The 18,940-nt window shown below is 43.0% G+C and overlaps 2 protein-coding genes across 17 annotated transcripts in view; both read left to right on the forward strand.

The window, feature by feature from the left end:
* Positions 1-18,940, forward strand: part of LOC123786486 (uncharacterized) — a 224,356-nt gene that overhangs the window by 177,267 nt on the left and 28,149 nt on the right. The window lies entirely within an intron of this gene.
* LOC123786625 (ral-GDS-related protein-like) overlaps positions 1-18,940 on the forward strand; it is a 120,381-nt gene that overhangs the window by 71,985 nt on the left and 29,456 nt on the right. For 9 of the 16 annotated variants that reach the window (XM_087860488.1, XM_087860489.1, XM_087860485.1 and 6 more), the window contains exons 1-4: positions 14,606-14,807; positions 16,478-16,845; positions 17,619-17,834; positions 18,212-18,315. In XM_087860488.1, coding sequence (XP_087716614.1) covers positions 14,606-14,807; positions 16,478-16,845; positions 17,619-17,834; positions 18,212-18,315 — 890 coding nt within the window. Of the gene's footprint in view, positions 1-5,144; positions 5,418-14,605; positions 14,808-16,477; positions 16,846-17,618; positions 17,835-18,211; positions 18,316-18,940 lie in introns of those variants that run through there. The other 7 variants (XM_087860490.1, XM_087860494.1, XM_087860492.1 and 4 more) reach the window with 3 other exon arrangements.

Here is an 18,940-nt window from a genome sequence, read left to right on the forward strand (position 1 = left end):
AAGATGCAAAGTTAATACACAGATCTGTTCCATCTCTATGCACTACGAATGAAATAGCAGAAAGAGAAATTGAGAAAGAAATCCCATTTACAACTGCACCAACGATTAAACACACACACACACACACACACACACACACACGGGAATAAATTTAATGAAAGAGGCTTTAAGACCGGGACTCTGAAAACTATAAATACACTGATTTAAAGTCATGACACACACACAGAAAGTAAAGACATTCGATGTTTGTCGATTGGAAGAATTAATATTCTTAAAATGTCCATACTATCTAATCCACAGATTTAAGGCAATCCCTATCAAACACCAACAGCATTTTCCACCGAACCAGAACAGACCTAGAATCTGTATGGAATCGCAAAAAATCCTAAATATCCTGGAACATGGCTGGAAGTATCACAATTCCAAACTTTAATTTACGGTACAAACATGTCGTAATCAAAACAGTATGGTACTGGCACAAAAATAGACACACAGAGCGATAGGACAGAATAGGAAGCTCAGAAATAATTCCACAACTATATGGTCAATTAATCTTCAACAAAGGCCACAAAAGTATACAGTGGGGAAAATAAAGCCGCTTCAGCAGATGATCTTGGGGAAACTGGACAGCAACGTGCAGAAGAATGAAACTGGACTTTTTTTCCACCATAGACAAAAATTAACTCAAAAAGCTTAAGGACCTAAATATGAGACCTGACACCATAAAAATTTTAGAAGATAGCACAGATAATTTCTCTGACATCAGCTGTAACAACACTTTTCTAGATATGTGTATATGATCCTTTTAGTGTATTACTGAATTTGGTTTGCTAATATTTTGTTGAGGATTTTTGTAAGTGTATATTAGGAATATTGGCCTGTAATGTTTTTCTTGCAGAATCCTTGTCTGGATCAGGTATCAGAAGAATTCCAGTTTTATAAAATGAGTTTGGAAGAATTCCCTCCTCCTTTATTTTTTGGAAGAATTTGAGTATTAATTCCTTTTTGAATATTTTGTAGAATTCACCTGTGAAACCATCTAGTCCTGGAGTTTTGTTTTTTGGAGGTTTTCAATTACTGATTCAACCTGCTTACTAATAATCTGTTCAGATTTTCCATTTCATCAGGATTCAGTCTTAGCAAGTTGTATGTTTCTGGGAGTTTATCAATTTCCCTTAGGTTGTCCAATTTTTTGTATATAATTGTTCAGAGTAGTTTCTAATGATCTTTGGCATTTCTCTGGTATCATTCTTTCGTTTTTTATATGAGTTCTGTCTCTCCCTCTCTCTCTCTCCTTGTTTTTGGGGGTGGGGGAAATCTAGGTAAAGGCTTGTCAATTTTATTTTCAGAGAATCAGTTCTTAGTTTCGTTGGTATACTCCATTATCCTTTTAGTCCCGCTTCATTTTTCCCTGCTCTAATCTTTGTTATTTCTTTCCTTCTAATAACTTTGGCCTGATGTGTTCTCTTTCCAGTGCCTTAAGGGGTAAAGTTAGGTTGTTTGTTTGAGACTCATCTAGTTTCTTGAGGTTTCATTTATTACTAGGCATATGTGGTGTTTTAAATCCATTTATGAAACAGAAATGAACACTATATTCAGTCATAAATTAAAACAAAACTTACGTATCTTTAGAGTTCAGTAATTCATCAGTTGTGTATAACACTCAGTGCTCATCACAAAACCCAAATATATCATGAGGTTTCATGTGTCCTCACACTTTTCTTTAAGCTTCTAAAGCATATTGTAGAATTTTTTATAAATTGTAAATTTTCCGTATGAGATATGTGAGTTTGTCTGTATTTTTTTAATCCGTTGCTTTTATTGAGTTTATGGAGATGACTATGACTAATTATCCACCCTTGTCTTTGTGCAAACAATGAAAACAATTAAAGCAGTGTTTCTCAAACTTTGGTGTGCATTAGAATTGCCTGGAAGACTTGTTGATGCCAAAGGTAAATCCCACTGGATTCTGATTCAATAGTTCTCTCGAGGGCTAGAGTATTTGCATTTCTGACAAATGTGTAGGTAATGCTGCTGGCTTTGGGGCCATATTTTTGAGAACTGTGGAATTTGTCGAGCCTCTGGGACCTTAACTATCATCTAATAATTTTTTTTTATTTTTCATACACATCATAAATATACTTTAAACTATATTATAGGCAGCTTGTGTTGAAAACATAGTGCGTTAGTACTGTTAGAATCAGAAAGGCAGTTTCTATCTAACTGAATTCTGACTACGACAAGTAAAGGGTATGGAGTCACAGGGTCAGAAGAGTTAGTGAATAAAGGATATTTGGCTGTGTTCCTGGAATATAGGTGCTCCTTCCAAGTGTTCTGTATTATGGCAGCAATTGAAAACAGCAACGTGGGAGCTCTGTGACCTTGGGCTCAAACCGTTCGGATTAAGCTTGGGATTCCTAATATTTCAATGAGGTTGAACTAGAGGACAGCAACTTTCAGCTACAACATGCAGCAGTGTTAACTACAGTGATTGTGTAGCACATGACATTCTCAGGACTTACAGCTGTGGGTTGTACCTTTTGATCCCCTTCATTCAGTTTTCCCTCCCGTCACCCCGTGCCTCTGGTAACCATAAATCTGATCTCTTTTTCTATTTGTTTTTCTATTTGTTTTATGTTTTAGGGTCCACATATAAGTGAGATCATCTAGTATTTGTCTTTCTCTGCTGACTTAATTAGTATAATGTCCTCAAGGACCATCCGTGCGGTCTCAAGTGACAGGATTTCCTTATTTTTATGGCTGAATAGTATTCCATTGGATATACAGACTACATTTTCTTTATCCATTACTCTGTTGATAGATACAGGTTGTTTCCATATCTTGGCTATTGTAAATAATGCTGCTATGAACATGGGGTGGCAATACTTCTTCAACAGGCTAACTTCTTTTTTTTCAACATGTTAATCTCATTTTGTTCAGCTATGTAACCAGAAGTGGAATTGTGGGATCCTTTGGTTATTTTATTTTTTATTTTTTTTAAAGATTTTATTTATTTATTTGACTGAGATAGAGACAGCCAGTGAGAGAGGGAACACAAGCAGGGAGAGTGGGAGAGGAAGAAGCAGGCTCCTAGCGGAGGAGCCTGATGTGGGGCTCGATCCCATAACGCCGGGATCACGCCCTGAGCCGAAGGCAGACGCTTAACCACTGTGCCACCCAGGTGCCCCTGAACACCTTTTTTATGTGCTGGTTGTCCATTTGTCTTCTCTGGAGAAATGTCTATTTAGGTCCTTGGTCCTTTCTTTAGTTGGTTTCTTTTTTCTTTTATATTCTTTACTTTCTTTCTTTTTTTCGCATACAACTGAGTTGTATGAGTTATGTACATATTTTAGGTATTAATTTCTCCTCAGATACATGATTTGCAAATATTTTCCCATTCCATATGTTGCATTTTCATTTTGTTGATTATTTCTTTCACTGTGAAGAGGCTCTTGAGTGTAGTACCACTTTTTTTTTTATTTTGTTGCTTGTGCTTTTGGTGTTAGTTTTAAAATATACTTACCAAGACCAATGTCAAGTAGTTTATTCTCTATGTTTTCTTGTAGGAATTTTATGATTTCAGGTCTTCCCTGTAAGTCTTTTATCTATTTTGAGTAAATTTTTATGGATGGTGTAAGATAGGGGTCCAGTTTTGTTCTTTGACATGTGAATATCCACTTCTCCCAGCATCATTTACTGAAGAAGCTGTTTTATTTCTCTCCATTGAGAATGCCTCCCTTCTCAAAAACCGTATGTGTCTGGTTTATTTCTGGGCTCTTGTGTTCATTAGTCTATGTGTCTGTTTTTATGCCACTACCATAAGATTTTGATTTCTTATAGCTTTATAATACAGTTGAAATCAGGCAGTGTGATGCCTCCAGCTTTATTCTTCTTTCTAGAGATTGTTTTGGTCATCCAAAGTCTTTCATTGTTTCATTCAAATTTTAGGATTTTTTTTTTCTTACTGCAAAAAAAGTCATTGGAATCTTGATAGGAAATTCATTGAGTCTATTGGTGGCTTGGGTAATTAACATTATTTCTTGCAATTCATAAACATGCAATACCATTCAATTCGTTGGTGGGTTTCTTTTTTGTATCTGTCATCAATGTCTTGTTTTCCGTGAAGAGATCTTTCACCTCCATGCTCAAGTTTATTTCTAAGTATTTTGTTCTTTTTTTTCCTAACATAAATGGATTGTGTTCTTTGTATCTTTTTCCCTTATATCTTTTTCAGATATCTTGTTGTTGGTGTATAGGAATGCTACTGCTAGTTGTACATTTATTTTCTATCCTACAACTTTACTGAATTCATTGATTAGACCTAACAGGGTTGTTTTTATAGTCTTTAGGATTTCTATATGTCACCTGCAAATAGAGACAGTTTTAACTTCTCCCTTCCCAATTTTTATGCCTATGATTTCTTTGTCTTGTCTGATGGTTCTGCTAGGACTTCGAGTACTGTATTGAATAGGAGTGTTGAGAGTGGGCACCCTCGTCTTGTTCCCCATCTTACATGACAAATTTTCAGTCTTTCACCAATGAGTATGATGTTAGCTGTGGGTTTGCCGTATGTGGCCTTTATTGTGTTGAGGTACGTTTCTTCACGATCCAATTTGTTGAGGGTTTTTATCATGAATGCATGTTGTACTTTGTCAAATGCATGTCAAATGCTTTTTCTGTATCTATTGAGATATTCATATGATTTTTATCTTTCATTCTGTTAATGTGATGTGTCACACAGTGATTGATTTGCATATGTTGAACCATCCTTGCACCCCCTGGACAAATCCCAGTTGATCGTGGTATATGGTCCTTTAAGATGCTGCTGAATTCAGTCTGTTAATACTTAAAGAGAATTTTTTCATCTATATTCATCGTGGACACTAGTATATAATTTTCTTTTCTTGTAGTCTTTTTATTTGGTTTTGGTATCATGGTGATACTGGCCTCTTAAAATGTGTTTGTGTGTATTCCTCTTATGTTGATATTTTTGGAAGAGTTTAAGTAGTACAGGTGTTAATTCTTCTCTTACGGCAGGTCTAGTAGTGAGGAACTCATTTAGCTTTTCTTTGTTTGGAAAAGTCTTTATCTCTCCTTTATTTCTGAAGGACAGCTTTTCCAAATAAAGCATTCTTGGCTGACAGGTTTTTTTCCAAGTGGAGATGTTTTGACCTGGAAGGTTCATTGAAGAAAGGTGACCGTGATCTTGCTGCCCTAGGCCAGAGTTTTCTGCACAGCCGTATTTCCTCTGACCCTCTAAGGAGGCATGGAAATCTGCCAGGGAACAAAGCCACACGGACAACCTCCTCACGTTAAACCCAACCCCCTGACAAGTGGTGGTGAAAGGCCAACCAGGCAGAGCAGCCTGAACAGCGGAGCAGCAGGCCCCTCCCCCAGAAGACAGACTGGAAGAACAGGTAAGTGACACGCTTATTTCCTACAGGACTGCAAAACTCCAGCGCCAGGGGAAACTAATATATTGAGGTCCAGGTGTTCCCTCTAGACTCATTTATACTTCAAGCTAAAATTTTACATTTATTTAATTTTTTTTACCTTATCATCTCAAATACTCTTATTTCCCAATTTATGATTTGAAGTGGGTTTTTATATTTTCATATCTACCTTTTATACTTTTTATACCTCATACCAATCCTTTTCACACTACTACATTTTGTTATGTATGTGAAATGTATATGTTATATATATAAGTTCCAGATTGTTTGCAATTTTGGGACATGGTGTCTTCTAAGACAGAGACCAAAAATCAATCAGGAACAGACAGATCACCCCGCCTTGTCCACCCTGAGTGCTTATAGTCTCTCTGCCCCACTGTAATGACTGTTTAGGATAATCGTCGCTTTGTTTGGGTATCTGTGGTAGCTTCCGACCACTTGGAGTATTTTCTAGAGTGCGTCTTCCTTGGTTTGTGGTTGATATTTTGGACTCTGTGTATTCGCTCAACCATCCCTCAATAGAATGACTAGAAGGAGAACTCTCAACAAAGAAAAGAACCGGAGACCATGTCCTCTGCCACAGAACTAATTTTAAGGATATAAGCATGAAGTCAGAGGTAGCATTCAGGATGGCAATCGTAAAATCAATAGCTAGGGTAGGAAAAAGCATTAATGACAATATGTAATATATAAGGGCAGAAATGAGATCTAATCAGGCTGAACTTAAAAATGCTATGCATGTGATGCAGGCTGAATTGGACGCTCTAACAGCCAGGGTCAGTGAGGCAGAAAAGATAATAAGTGATCTAGAAGATGGGCTGATGGAAAGGAAGGAAATTGAAGAAAATAGAGAAAAACAACCCACAACACATGAAGAGAGACTTAGAGAATTTAATGGTACATTGGAAAGAACCAATATCAGGATCATTAGGACAAAGAAGGCGGGCTGGAAGGTATATTTGATCAAATCATGGCTGAGAACTTCCCAAATCTGGGGAAAGAAACATGCATTCACGTCCAAGAGGCAGAGAGGACTCCTCCTCAAATCAATAAAAATAGATCAACACCACGACATATAATAGTGAAGCTTGCAAATCCTAAAACCAAGGAAGCTATGCAGAGAGTAGCTAGAGGGAAGGGATTTCTTACATACGGAGGGAGGAACATCAGAATAACATCAGACCTGTCCACAGAAACCTGGCAGGCCAGAAAGGGCTGGCAGGGTATATTCAGGGTAATAAATGAGAAGAAAATGGAGCCGAGTACCTTATTTAGCAATGCTATCATTCAGAATGGAAGGAGAGATAAAGAGTTTCCAGGATAGACAAACTGAAAGACCATATGACCACCAAGCCATCCCTACAAGAAATAATAAGGGGGATACTGCAGGCGGACAGATCCCGAGGGTAACAGACCAGAAAGTAACAGAGACAATCTACAGAAACAGGGATTTTAAATACAATGGCACTAAATCCATAGCTTTCAATACATATTCTGAATGTAAATGCTCTGAATGTTCCACTAAAAAGACAAACAGTACAAGATTGGATTTTAAAAGTAAGACCTATCCGTATGTTGTCTACAGTAGACTCGGTTTGAACCTAAAGCCCCTCCAGATTGAAAGTGAAGGGATGAAGAACAATTTACCACACTAATGCACCTCAAAAGAAAGCTGGGTAGCAATCTTCATATCAAACAGATTAGATTTTAAACTAACGGCTGTAGTAAGAGATGTAGGGGGACACCGTATCATACTTAAAGGGCCTATCCAGCAAGAAGACTTAAAAATTATAAATTTCTATGCTTCCAATGTGGGAGCAGCCAATTATATAAACCAATTAATAACCAAAGTAAAAAAACTTATCTATAAAATACGTTAATGGTGGGAGACTTCACCACTTCACTCACAACAATGGACAGATCATCTAAGCTGAAGATCAAAATAGAAACAACTTAAAAGACATTATCACTGAGGTAAAAACACAGTCCACAAGACGGGAGACCGTAGTGCAAACCATGGGTCTGAAAGGGGCTCAATATCCGGAATATACAGAGAACACATAAACTCAGCAACAAAAACCAAACCAAATGTAATGTGTCAATGTGCAAAAAAATGTGAATACACACATCCTCAAAGACACGCACATGAAAAGGAATTTGAAAAGATACTTGACTCACTAATTTTTAGGGAAATCCACATTTTATTTTATTTACTTATTTTAAAAAATATTTATTTGACAGAGAGAGACAACGAGAGAGGGAACACAAGCAAGGGGAGTGTGAGAGGGAGAAGCAGGCTTCCCACTGAGCAGGGAGCCTGATGCGGGGCTTGATCCCAGGACCCTGGGATCATGACCTGAGCCAAAGGCAGATGCTTAATGGCTAAGCCACCCAGATGCCCCAGAAATCCACACTTAAAAAAGCAATGAAATAGCATTTTTCATCAAGATGACTCTTCCACACACACACACACAAAAAGAATTAGAAGAAAAGAAAAGAACAAGTGTTGGCAAAGATATGGAGAAATTGAAACCTTGTTCATTGTGTGTGGTAGGAATATTTGAGCATAGTTGTGAAATCAGTATGGTAGTTCTTAAAAAAAATTAAAATTAGACTTACCCTGTGTTCCAGTAATTCTGCTTTTGGGGTATATACCCAAATTAATTGACACCATGGTCTTGAAGATCTGTCTGAACATACATTTTCATGCCATCATTAGTCATAATAACTAAACCATGAAAACAATCCACTATCTGTCCAAGGAGAAACAGATGTTGTTTATACACACGATGGAATAAGAATGAATAATATCTCAGAAGAGGAAGAAAACACTGACATATGCCACAACATGGGTGAACTTTTACATTAAGTGCATTCATAAAAATGCAAGCTCTGACTCCACTTTTGGGACCTACCCAAAGTAGATTCATAAAGACAGAAAGTAGAATGGTGTTGCCAAGGGCTGGAATGAGGCAGTAATGGTAAGTTTCTGATTCATGGTGTAGAGTTTTAGTTTCACAAGATGAAATGAGATGTGAAGTTGGGTTAGACGGAGGTTGTAGAAAGGGTATTAATGCATTTAATACATTTAAAATGTATTCCATGAACTTAATGTACTTAATGAAATATAAACCTATAAATGGTAGATTTGTAGACGGTAGATGGTAGATTTTTGATTATGTGTATTGTATGTCAATAAAAATATTTTTTCTTTAAAAACTGCAAATACAGAGAAATGAACACAGGACAATTTAGTCTTGCCATTTTGGTGCTGCTATTTTGTCTCACCCATTTTCGTGGAGACAACTTTGATCCAACAAAATGTTCTCATTCTGTGCCCACTTAAAAGCTTAAAATCAGAATTTTCCAAAACATGAAAATTTTTTCAAAACGGTATTTTCAGAGTTAATTTAATAAGACATTTTATTCCTTGATCAATTTTTAAAAATATAGCACAATTTAAAATTCTATTTTATCTACTTTAACTTTAATTCACTGATCTTAAAAATCAGAATCAATTTTTTATGCAAATGGCTTGGATTTTTTATCCATATCATAGTCTACTGACTGTGGGTTCTGCTGTTTTACATTTTGCTTATGTGTCATTATTTTTACCAAGTCAACTTGCCTGATGCCCATTATGAATATTAAAATATTTTTTGCCCAGTTTTATTGATATAATTGATCACTGTATATAATTGACACACTGTGTATGTGTAAGGTATTATGTGATAAGAAATCTCAGAATTTACTCTCTTAACACCTCTCAAACCATAGAGCGGTATCAACGGCAGTCATCATGTTGTACTGTAAATCCCTGTTATTTATCTTAAAACTGGAAGTTTGTACCTTTTCACCATTCACTCAATCCCTGCCCCCACCCTCCCCTCTGTTTCTTGTTACTTTAATCTGATCTGTTCTTCTGAATTAGTTTTCCGCCTTTTCTTTTCTTTGTTTTAGATTCCACATAAAAGGGGAAAATGTCTATGTATCTATCATCTGTATAGTATCTATCTCCCTATATATATCTATACCTACACATATATAGTGTTTGCCTTTCTCTGTCTCACTTGTTTCACTTGGCATAATGCCTCTAAGTCCAAAACTGTTATCACACTTAGCAGGATTTCCTTTTCTTATGGCTGATTAATATTCCATTATGTAGGTAACACTTCTTTATCCATTCACCACTAATGGGCACTGATGTTTTCCTTGTCTCAGCTATGGTAAATAAAGCTTCTTGCACATGGAAGTGCAGGTATTTCTTAGACATATTCCTTTGTTTTCTATGGAATGTTCCCAGACGTGGAGCTGCTGGACATACGGTGGTTCTGTGTTCAGTGTTTTGAGGACGCTCCATACTGTTTTGCACAGTGCCGGCGCCAGTGCGCATAGGCTCCTTTGCTCCACATCCTCACCAGCATTTGTTGTCTCTTGTCGTTGTTATGACAGCTGCTCCAATTGATGTGATAGGTCATTGCACTTTGGGCTTGCACATACCTGCTTATCATTTGTTTATGTTCTCTGGGAAAGTGCCAGAGCACTGAACACTGTCTCTGGGGTCCAGCGGCAAGACCAGTCTCCATTAGACCTTCAGGGTCCTCGTTTGGACATACAAGGGTGGGTGCAGAATCACTCTTCTGGCTGAGGTGAGGGTGCTGGAATAGTAAAGAGGACACCATGGGAGTGGACAGAAAAAGGAGGAAAGGGAGGTTTCTGTGGTCCCTTATTCTGCTCTTGGAGCCTGGAGATCCTGCTCCTTTGCCACTCTGACTCTGGAAAGCCACTGCCTTGAGGACACCCAAATGAAAGCACCCTTTCTTTGGTGGTGTGCCTGCCTGGGGCTGTACCACTAGAGACAGAGAACGTGATGCAGGGTGCTTCCTTGTCCGTGGTGCCTCATCAGTTCTGCTGGAGATACTGGAGCAGGAAGAGTCAGGCAGAGGCCATTGTGGTTGTCCCCTCGCCCAGAAAAGCTCGAAACTTTTAGTTGCGCTTCTCCCTACAGTCTAGCTTGTTAAAAGGGGAGGTGGGCTCCAAGATCTTCTCAGTTATTCATTCAGTAACTATACCCTAAGCACTCCCCTATGCCAGGTACCTTGGTGGACCCATGAGGAGAGCTGAAAATACCAAGAGCTCCCTGCTTTTAGGGGCTCACAGTCTAGAGATGGACAAAGCACAAACCAAAGACGCGAAAGAAAAGAGCAAGTGCTATATACGACGACTGAAGTGTGTAATGAAGGAAGGCTGGGGAGTCATTGGATAGGAAAATATGAAAGGCCTCACTGAGGGTGACATTGCTGAAAACAGATTGACAAAAGGGAGCTAGACCTGCACAAGTCTGTGTGCGGTGTGTCAGAAAGAAGGGACCGCTGTTGCAGACACTCACTAACAGAGCTGGTTTGGCCAGAGGAGGTGAAAAAGGCAGCCCCCGTGGCTGGAGGGACACTAGGAGGAGAGCAGAGGGGAGGGAGGAAGGCAGGGAGAGGTGCTGAGGCCTGGGAGACTGTTACTTATCTATTGTTCCTATGTTACTGCCTTGCCCCAGTAGCCTGAATCTTAAAATGTATATATTTAATTTCTCACAGTTTTTGTGGGTGAGGAGTCCAGGCACAAATAAGCATAGTTCCCCAGGCTCAAGGTGTGTCAGAGGCTGCAGCAGTGACTGAGGCGAGACTGGCAGAGGATTTTCTCCCAAGTTGGCTCACATGATTCGGGAAGCTGTTTGGACTCAGAATCTGAGTTCCTGTGTGTCTTCTGGCCTTGGCACAGGCCAAGTTCTCTGCCATGTGTGCTTCTACACATGGCAGCTCAAAATATCTGTGCTCGATTTTTGGTTCAGAGATGAAGAAGAAAAAGGGAAAGGGAGTGAGAAGCAGAACACAAGAAAAGTAACTAGGAAGTTAGAAACTCTTTGCAATTGAAACTTAGACATCACATTTCATCACATTGGCTGCATCCTATTGGTCAGAAGCCAGTAACTAACCACCTAATGGGTAGAGAGTGATGCCTATACCACAAGTCTGGATCGGTGGGAGCCACTGTGAAGGCTGCGCCCCTCATAGACAAAAATGAGGCAACTGGGGCGCCTGGGTAGCGCAGTCCTTAAGCGTCTGTCTTCGGCTCAGGGCGTGATCCTGGCGTTATGGGATCGAGCCCCACATCAGGCTCCTCCGCTAGGAGCCTGCTTCTTCCTCTCCCACTCCCCCTGCTTGTGTTCCCTCTCTCGCTGGCCGTCTCTCTCTGTCAAATAAATAAATAAAATCTTTTTTAAAAATTTTAAAAAAATGAGGCAACTGGGTCTCATTCTAAATGTAATGGGAAACAATTGAACAGTTTAACTACAGAGGACAGCAATATCTGCTTCTTCATTCATTTCCACCCCATCATAGTGCCCACATTTACACAAGGCCAAGTGGGAAAGTGTTCCAATATTACATTGTTGGAACCCAGGCCTCTGTTGAGCGGCCCTCCATGCCAAGTCCCACCCCTTCTTGTAATTCTTCCATCCTGAAAATTGTGCTTCAGATACACAGGGGACCACCCCACCCATGTTACATTATCCACATACACCTGATGATGTCTCTAAGAAGTGGATTCTAGCCTGATCCCCACTAAGCAGCTTGGGAAAGTGGGGAATATGTGAGAGACACAATGATTTAGGACTCAGAACTGGGAAAACAAAGAAAAAAGGTCTGAATTCAGTTCTGTCTCCTGAAACCTCAGACCCTGGTTACATTTCCAGAGAGTGGTGGCTATGGCATTTTTGGCTCATAGTGTACAGTTAAGGAGATGACATGGGGGAGAAAAGTAAACAGTTCATTGCCAAGAGACGGCAGAGGCCAAGGTACTGGAATCTTGAAGAAGCGACCTCACTTCCTTGGTGATAGGCCCCAGTTGAACTTAGAACTCTGGTAACCAGGCACATCCATTCAAAGAAAGCCTGCTTTCCAGCTCACTTGACTTGAGACGTTCAAGAGAACAAGATGTTCTGTTGCTGTATTCCTACTTTCAGGGGCTTTGGCCCAGAAAGTCCAGAGAGAAAGACTTTCACATCATTGTAGTCGTCGTCTCAGCCCGCTTTTCCGAGCCCTCTGGACATGTGGCAGGAGACACCAACAGGTAACACAGGGCAGCTCAGAGCAGCCCACTGGAGAGCAGGCAACAACAGTGATCCTACTTCAGCAGGCCCACACCTCTTGCCCCTCACTAAGTGTGTGTGTGTATGTGTATGTGTGTGTAGAGGAGGGGGCAGAGGAAGGATGCCCTTCCTGGGCAGAAGCAAGCTGCCAGGTGTTGGAACCTGGCCCATCTTTCATGTTCACACCCCAGGTCATAGCAGGCAGGATGAGAAGCTGAGTGCTGGGGACCAAGCTCAACCACCTGTATGTTAATCATGAGCCCTAGGGTTTCATCTGGCTTCCTCTTTGTTGGATGTCTTTTCTGCTGCTTCTCTTAGCCTTAACTGGAGAACACGATTTCTAATGGGGGTGGCCCCTTGTGGCAATGTCCCGTGAGGCCACTAATGTCTCTTGGCCCCATATATATGGGGCACTGCATTTTCGGAGCTGCACCCAGGAGATCATTGATGAGCTGGTCTGTGACTTTAACTATTCCAACTCCCTAGACAAGTGTCAGGTGCACCAGACCACCCAGGATCAGTGCTGCCTGAGGTGAGAATGGGAAGAGGGTTCTCCACACCCAGGGCCCCCACACAAATATGGGGACAGACCTAGGGCCCTCCTATAGTGTTTCCACATGAGTGTCCCTCAGGCCCAACCACAAAGTAATCCCAACATCTACACCTCCACCACCAGCTATGGGATAAGGTAGGAAGACTCTTCACATATATGGGAATGGTAGAGAATATAATTAATGTTTTTTTTGCAGTTTAGGGGCGTAGGTTATTTTGTTTTCTTGTGTTTTATTTTACTTTTCCCGAAGCCATGAGTGTCTTTGTACTGTTTTTATTATTTTCCCTACTCACCCAGGTATCCTGTGTAGAACCCAGCTCCACTGTCCTTGGAGAACTTGTCTAAGGCCTTATAAATCCTCACACTAAATAGGGTGATTGAACATAAAAGGAATGGTGGGATGAAGTCATTCTATATGTTTCTCTATAACGCGTCATTTCTCAGAGTACATCAAATCATTGTAGGTCCACCAGGTCACAAGCTGTGTCCTTATATGTCTTTTTGGACCTCCGTAAAGGAGGTTGTCAGCCACAGTAATTCAGCCTTTCAAGGCTGGTGGAACTTGACATGATTCAATTCTGTTGCCATTTCAGCAATGCTGCAAGGAACACTTAAGTGTCTTAACAAACATTTTTAGCTGCTAGATCTGCCAGAACATAGAACCACAGATTGGGTGGAAGGCCTCTGATGCCTCCTGGCCCAGGTAGCTGGCTCTATCTTTTCAGAGTTCCACCCAGGACATCTTTGATGAGCCGCTCCAAGGGTTCAGCTACTTCATCTCCTTTGACAAGCAGCAGGTGCATCAGGCCACCAACAACATCCAGTGCTGGTCTGGGGTGAGAATGGGTCCAAATTCATGTCCTATCTCAGGACCCACAGATGATCAGGGCAAGGCCAGAACCCACACTAGAAACAATTGGCTGCCCTGTGGCCTGCCAAGGAGGGTGGTTTCCCCTGAACCTTTCTCCCCATGTCAGGAACAGACCAGGCCTCATCAGCATGGGAGGAATGCCATGCATTCCATGCTCTGGACAGTTCTCAGGCCCAACGTCTATGATCTCAAGCAGCGTTGGAGATGCTAAGCTTCTGCTTTCTCCTGTCTGCAGTAGGGATGTTTACCGATGACTTAAAGGCATAGAGTTCTTAATAAAGGCTATTAAAAGAGAGAAATGCTATTGTTGCTCAACTAACAAAATGGGTTAAAGGGAACAATGGTTTATCATTTCACCCCTAAAGCCAATTGCACCTTTAAGCCTACAGCCCTTTTCTGGGCGGGCCTTCAAGTCCCTTTTCTTGCACAAGTTCCCGAAGCGTTGGGAGTCTCTGGTCTGAACGCCAGACCCTGATCTTCCTGGTGGTTCATGGAGTTGAAGCTGAGTACACTGCGCTCCCCTCCCCCCCCCCCGTCTTTCTGGTGGGGAAAAAGAATTAATCCTGTCCCTGGACGAGGCCTGCACGATGCTGATGCTCAGAGAAGGCACAGTGGAGCATTTCGTACGCTCCCTGGTACCATTCTTCCCAGATATAAACATATCAAATATCACAATTTTCTGCATAATACCATGTGTTCACTTCACCCCAACAGGTCCTGGGCCAGCAGTTCAACAGGTGAATGCCCACCCCAGGCACAGCACAGGAGTGAGACTCCCACCTACTAGCTGTATGTCTTGGGAATGTCACTGTACCTCTCTGAGCTTCACTTTCCTCTTCTGAAAAATGGGGTGGTAAGAGGCTGAATCTCATAGGTTTCCTGTAGGAAATCAGGGGAGAAAACACGGCACGGGCTTATCTGGGGCCTGGCTCTGTAGAAAAGGCTGCTGAACATGCTGGGCATCTTCATGTTTAGTAGTTCTCGCTCTCCAGTGAAGAAGCTCTCAACCTCAACCCTCACAGGCCTGTGGCCCTTCTGGGTTTACAAAAGCAAATGGAAAGCTCATAGTTTTCCTGTTTGCAAAGGACTTCTGAGATTCCATCTAGTTGGTCCTGGCACTGGTCCTTTATGTGACCAGATTAGGGAGTCACTGGGGGCAGGCAGAGCCGCCCAAGGTCCACTCAGTATTTGGAAAGTACTGGTTAGGAGTCATTCATTCAATAATATGTATTAGGCATGTAGTAATGCAGGCACTTTCCAGTCACTAAGATAACTCAGTCGACAAAGTAGATACAATGTCTGGGTCTCAATTTTAGTCAGAGGGTCAGATAGTCACTCTACACATCATAAGCACCCATGTCCATAGTTCATTAGATGTGACATCTTCATGGCCTACTCGAGGTGTGACTAGATCCACCCGTGTTTGTACCATTATGATGGACTATAACAAGTAAAAACACGGTCTTTGGGTCCAGAAGGAAAGACTGCTGCCTCCACAGAGCAGGGTGGGAGATACAGGGGTTGTGGCTGGGGAGGGACTTTCAGAGCCATAGATCTCACAGATCTCTTGGTTTCCATGGGAGGGCTGAATTTGGGGGGCTTCCTGAAGAAGCAAATGAGTCAAAAAGAGCTATGGATGGGCCTTCAAGCCCTCTGGGAAGCAGAGCACAATCTGGGCTGAGTTGGTGCCTAAAACATCCACCCCTTTGATGGTCTCATCTTGCTCTGCCTGCCCCTTTCCATATCCACCTCTGCTGACCACAACTGGGGCCAATAATAGAAGCTGTGGTGAGCAGACCACTCACAAATCTGCCTCAAACTTAAGCCCTGATACTGGTCTGCATGGAAGACAGAGTAGACTAGACCTATGGCCGTGAAGAGTGTAAGTGGAAAAACCACTCATTCAGGTTTTCTGGATGAGCAAACCACTGCAAAGACAGCTACAGAGGGGTTGGAAGTGGCCTGGGGCCATCTTCTGGGACCCACACAGAAAGAACGGTGCTGTGGGAGTAGCATGTGGAATGAAAGGCCAGGCCTCTGACTGTGCTCCACATATGACTTGAGGTAAAGGGGGGGGGGGGGGCTCTGTACATCTGAAGTGCCATGACTGGGACCTGAAAAACCATGCCCCCATTCTCCTGCTGCAGCGGGAACTTCTGGAGCCTGTAGAGGCAGAGGGTAAGGGAGATTGCAGTTTGGGAAGGCTATCTGGAATGGGGCTCATGGATTGGAAATTCATTGGATATATTTTTTTAATGTTTTCTTATTATGTTATGTTAGTCGCCATACAGTACATCCCAAGTTTTTGATGTAAAGTTCCATGATTCATTACTTGCGTATAACACCCAGTGCACCATGCAATACGTGCCCTCCTTAAGGCCATGGTATATGTCCTGTTTTTGGAAAGGCACATGGAAAGTCAGTTATGTGGATGAACCTTTCTCTTTAACCTGCTCCAGTGCCAGCTCCAGGGCTCCTTCCAGTTGCAGAGCCAGAAAAAGGGCCTTCTATGGAGCTAGAGGCAACCCCAGCTCTGCATCGACCATCACCTGCAGTGTCAGAGCCAGCCTCCCCTCCATCAGCTGTTGCAGAACTGGAACACATGCTCCCATCATCTCCATGTGTGCCGGGTGCTGAGCTGCAGTCAGCTGGACCATCAGCTTTCCCAGGAATTTTCACTCCAGCTCTGACAATAGACATAGAGCCCACTGTGACCCCAGATGGTTCCTGCTGTGTCACCCCAAAGAACCAGCTGGGTGAGGAGAAGCCTGACCTCCTGGACTTCCCTTCCAGGCTTGTGACAGAGCAACTCACATATATGGATACGGTGAGCAGTTAGGCTCTCAGGGTGGGGCAGGGACAAGCGTTTCTTCTGCTCTCGGCTGCCTTACACCTGCCTTTCCCTGATGTGGACTCCTATGGTCTGGGACCAAATCTCAGCTCCACCACTTCCCAACCCTGTCAACCCGTCAAGGCGCTTAGCCCCAAGCTTTCACTGTCCAGCTGCGGACTGTAGCGAGAGACCCTGATAAGCACTGATACGGAGGTACTAGGGAGAAGAAGTGAGCCAGAATGGAGAGACCAATGGGCAGGCCCTGGTCCCGTGGGTGGAGGAGGGCAGCTCCCTGTGTTCAGTCAAGTCCATGGGTCGCCCACCCACTTGTTTTGGAGGCTGAGTACCCTCAGCAATTACTAGGTATCTGATGTGTACTTAAGTGCAGGGCAGATAGATAAACCTGTGGTTGTAGCTATCATGTGAGAATGTGCATCTGAGAGGGGAGTAGAACCAGAGGGATGAATAGTTGGAGGGGAAGAGTCCCCCTTGGGAGGAGCCACCTTGAACAGCAGCGTGGAGCTTGGAGTTTGTGAGGATGATCAGGATGCAAATGCCCTCCTTCCTTCCCTCGTCTCTATTTGCTCCTGGGCCATCCTGTCCTGGGCCCCTCAGTGAAAAAGAATGGAGTGACATCCAGGGACTCCAACCAGGCTCAGGCCACATTCTCAGCTTTCTGAGCTCTAGCTCTGACCTGTGACCCCTATCTAAGACACTAGTCTTGCATGTGAAATAGCTGGGTGAACAAACCTCCCCCTGTTCTCTAGGAGCTGTTCAAGAAGCTGCTGCCCCATCAGTGCCTGGACTCCGTCTGGTCCAAGCGCAATAAGCCTGGCAATGAGCACCTGGCACCCACAGTCCGGGCCACTGTCTCCCAGTTCAACGGTGTGGCCAAGTGTGTCATCACCACCTGCCTTGGCAACCCAAGCATGACAGCCCGGGACAGGGCCATGGTGGTGGAGCACTGGATCAAGGTGGCCAAGGTATGCAACGGGAAGCCCAGCCGAGGTGCTCTCCTGAGTCTCGGGCACTGCTCTTCCCTTGATCAGGTGTCAGGGTGGAAGGCCCTGGTCTTTGCCCTAGGGACTGTGCAGTCCCTAGGCTCTTCCTTCCAGAGGCTGACTGTGACTTGCATGGCCCAATGTTGGGATGCTCTGTTCCTCCTTGACTTCTTCGTTGGAGTGAGGTAAAATCCTTCGTCTCCCAGCAGTGGGACTCTTTGGACCTTATATGTGCCCTTCGGCAGGTCCCTGGACATCTGCTTCATCCAGGAGGAGTGATTTAAACTGAGGGTGACTGAAGCTCTAGAGAAAATCAGCCTCCACTACCCACGTGACAGCTCATTCTCTTCCCTCCCCAGGCCTGTCAAATCCTGCAGAACTACTACTCCCTGAATGCCATCGTCTCGGCTCTGCAGACTGTCTCAATATACCACCCCAAGAAGACATGGGAGAACGTTTCCAGGTGAGACGGTCTCTCTGCATGGACGGACCAGGATGAATGAGGGGTCTCCCAGAGGCCTGTCCTCTTCCCCCTCAGCCAGCTTGGACCTCCTGGGAAGCAGCAATCCCTGACTACAGGACCTGGGCTGGCAGGCAGGTCTCTCAGCCTCCCTGGAGAATAGGCCACCATGTCTACTGCTTTAGAAATCAGTTTTCCTAAATGTTCCCCCACAAGGCTGAGCTGAATAAATATTTTCATGTGTTTACTTTACAACCACTAAACTCTGCCCAATTGAAACCAAAATTGACCAAAACAGAGCTGCTCAATTAATATGGGAATGGAGTCATAGGATGCCCTACATCAGAGCTCTGTCCCATGTCCTACAAAGACCTTAGTGCTCAGAGGAACCCAGAGAAAACTGTTATCCAGGCAATTTGACACTTTGGGGTTCTCAAATAAAAGGGACTTGCACTCAACCCTGCCACATTATTCCTCCAATCGTCCTGCCTCCTTTCCCTCTATTCAGGAAGTGCTTTCAAAACTTTAAAAAGCTGGGCACTGAAGACAACCCACAGAGCAGGAAACTAGTCATCAAGGTAGCATGGAAGGTGCAGGTCTGGAAAGAGAAGAAGGGTGTGAGGGAACA

The sequence above is a fragment of the Ursus americanus genome, unplaced genomic scaffold (genome assembly GCF_024610735.1).
Source record: "Ursus americanus isolate L20-20 unplaced genomic scaffold, mUrsAme1.1.p SCAF_68, whole genome shotgun sequence".
Lineage (NCBI taxonomy): Eukaryota > Metazoa > Chordata > Mammalia > Carnivora > Ursidae > Ursus > Ursus americanus.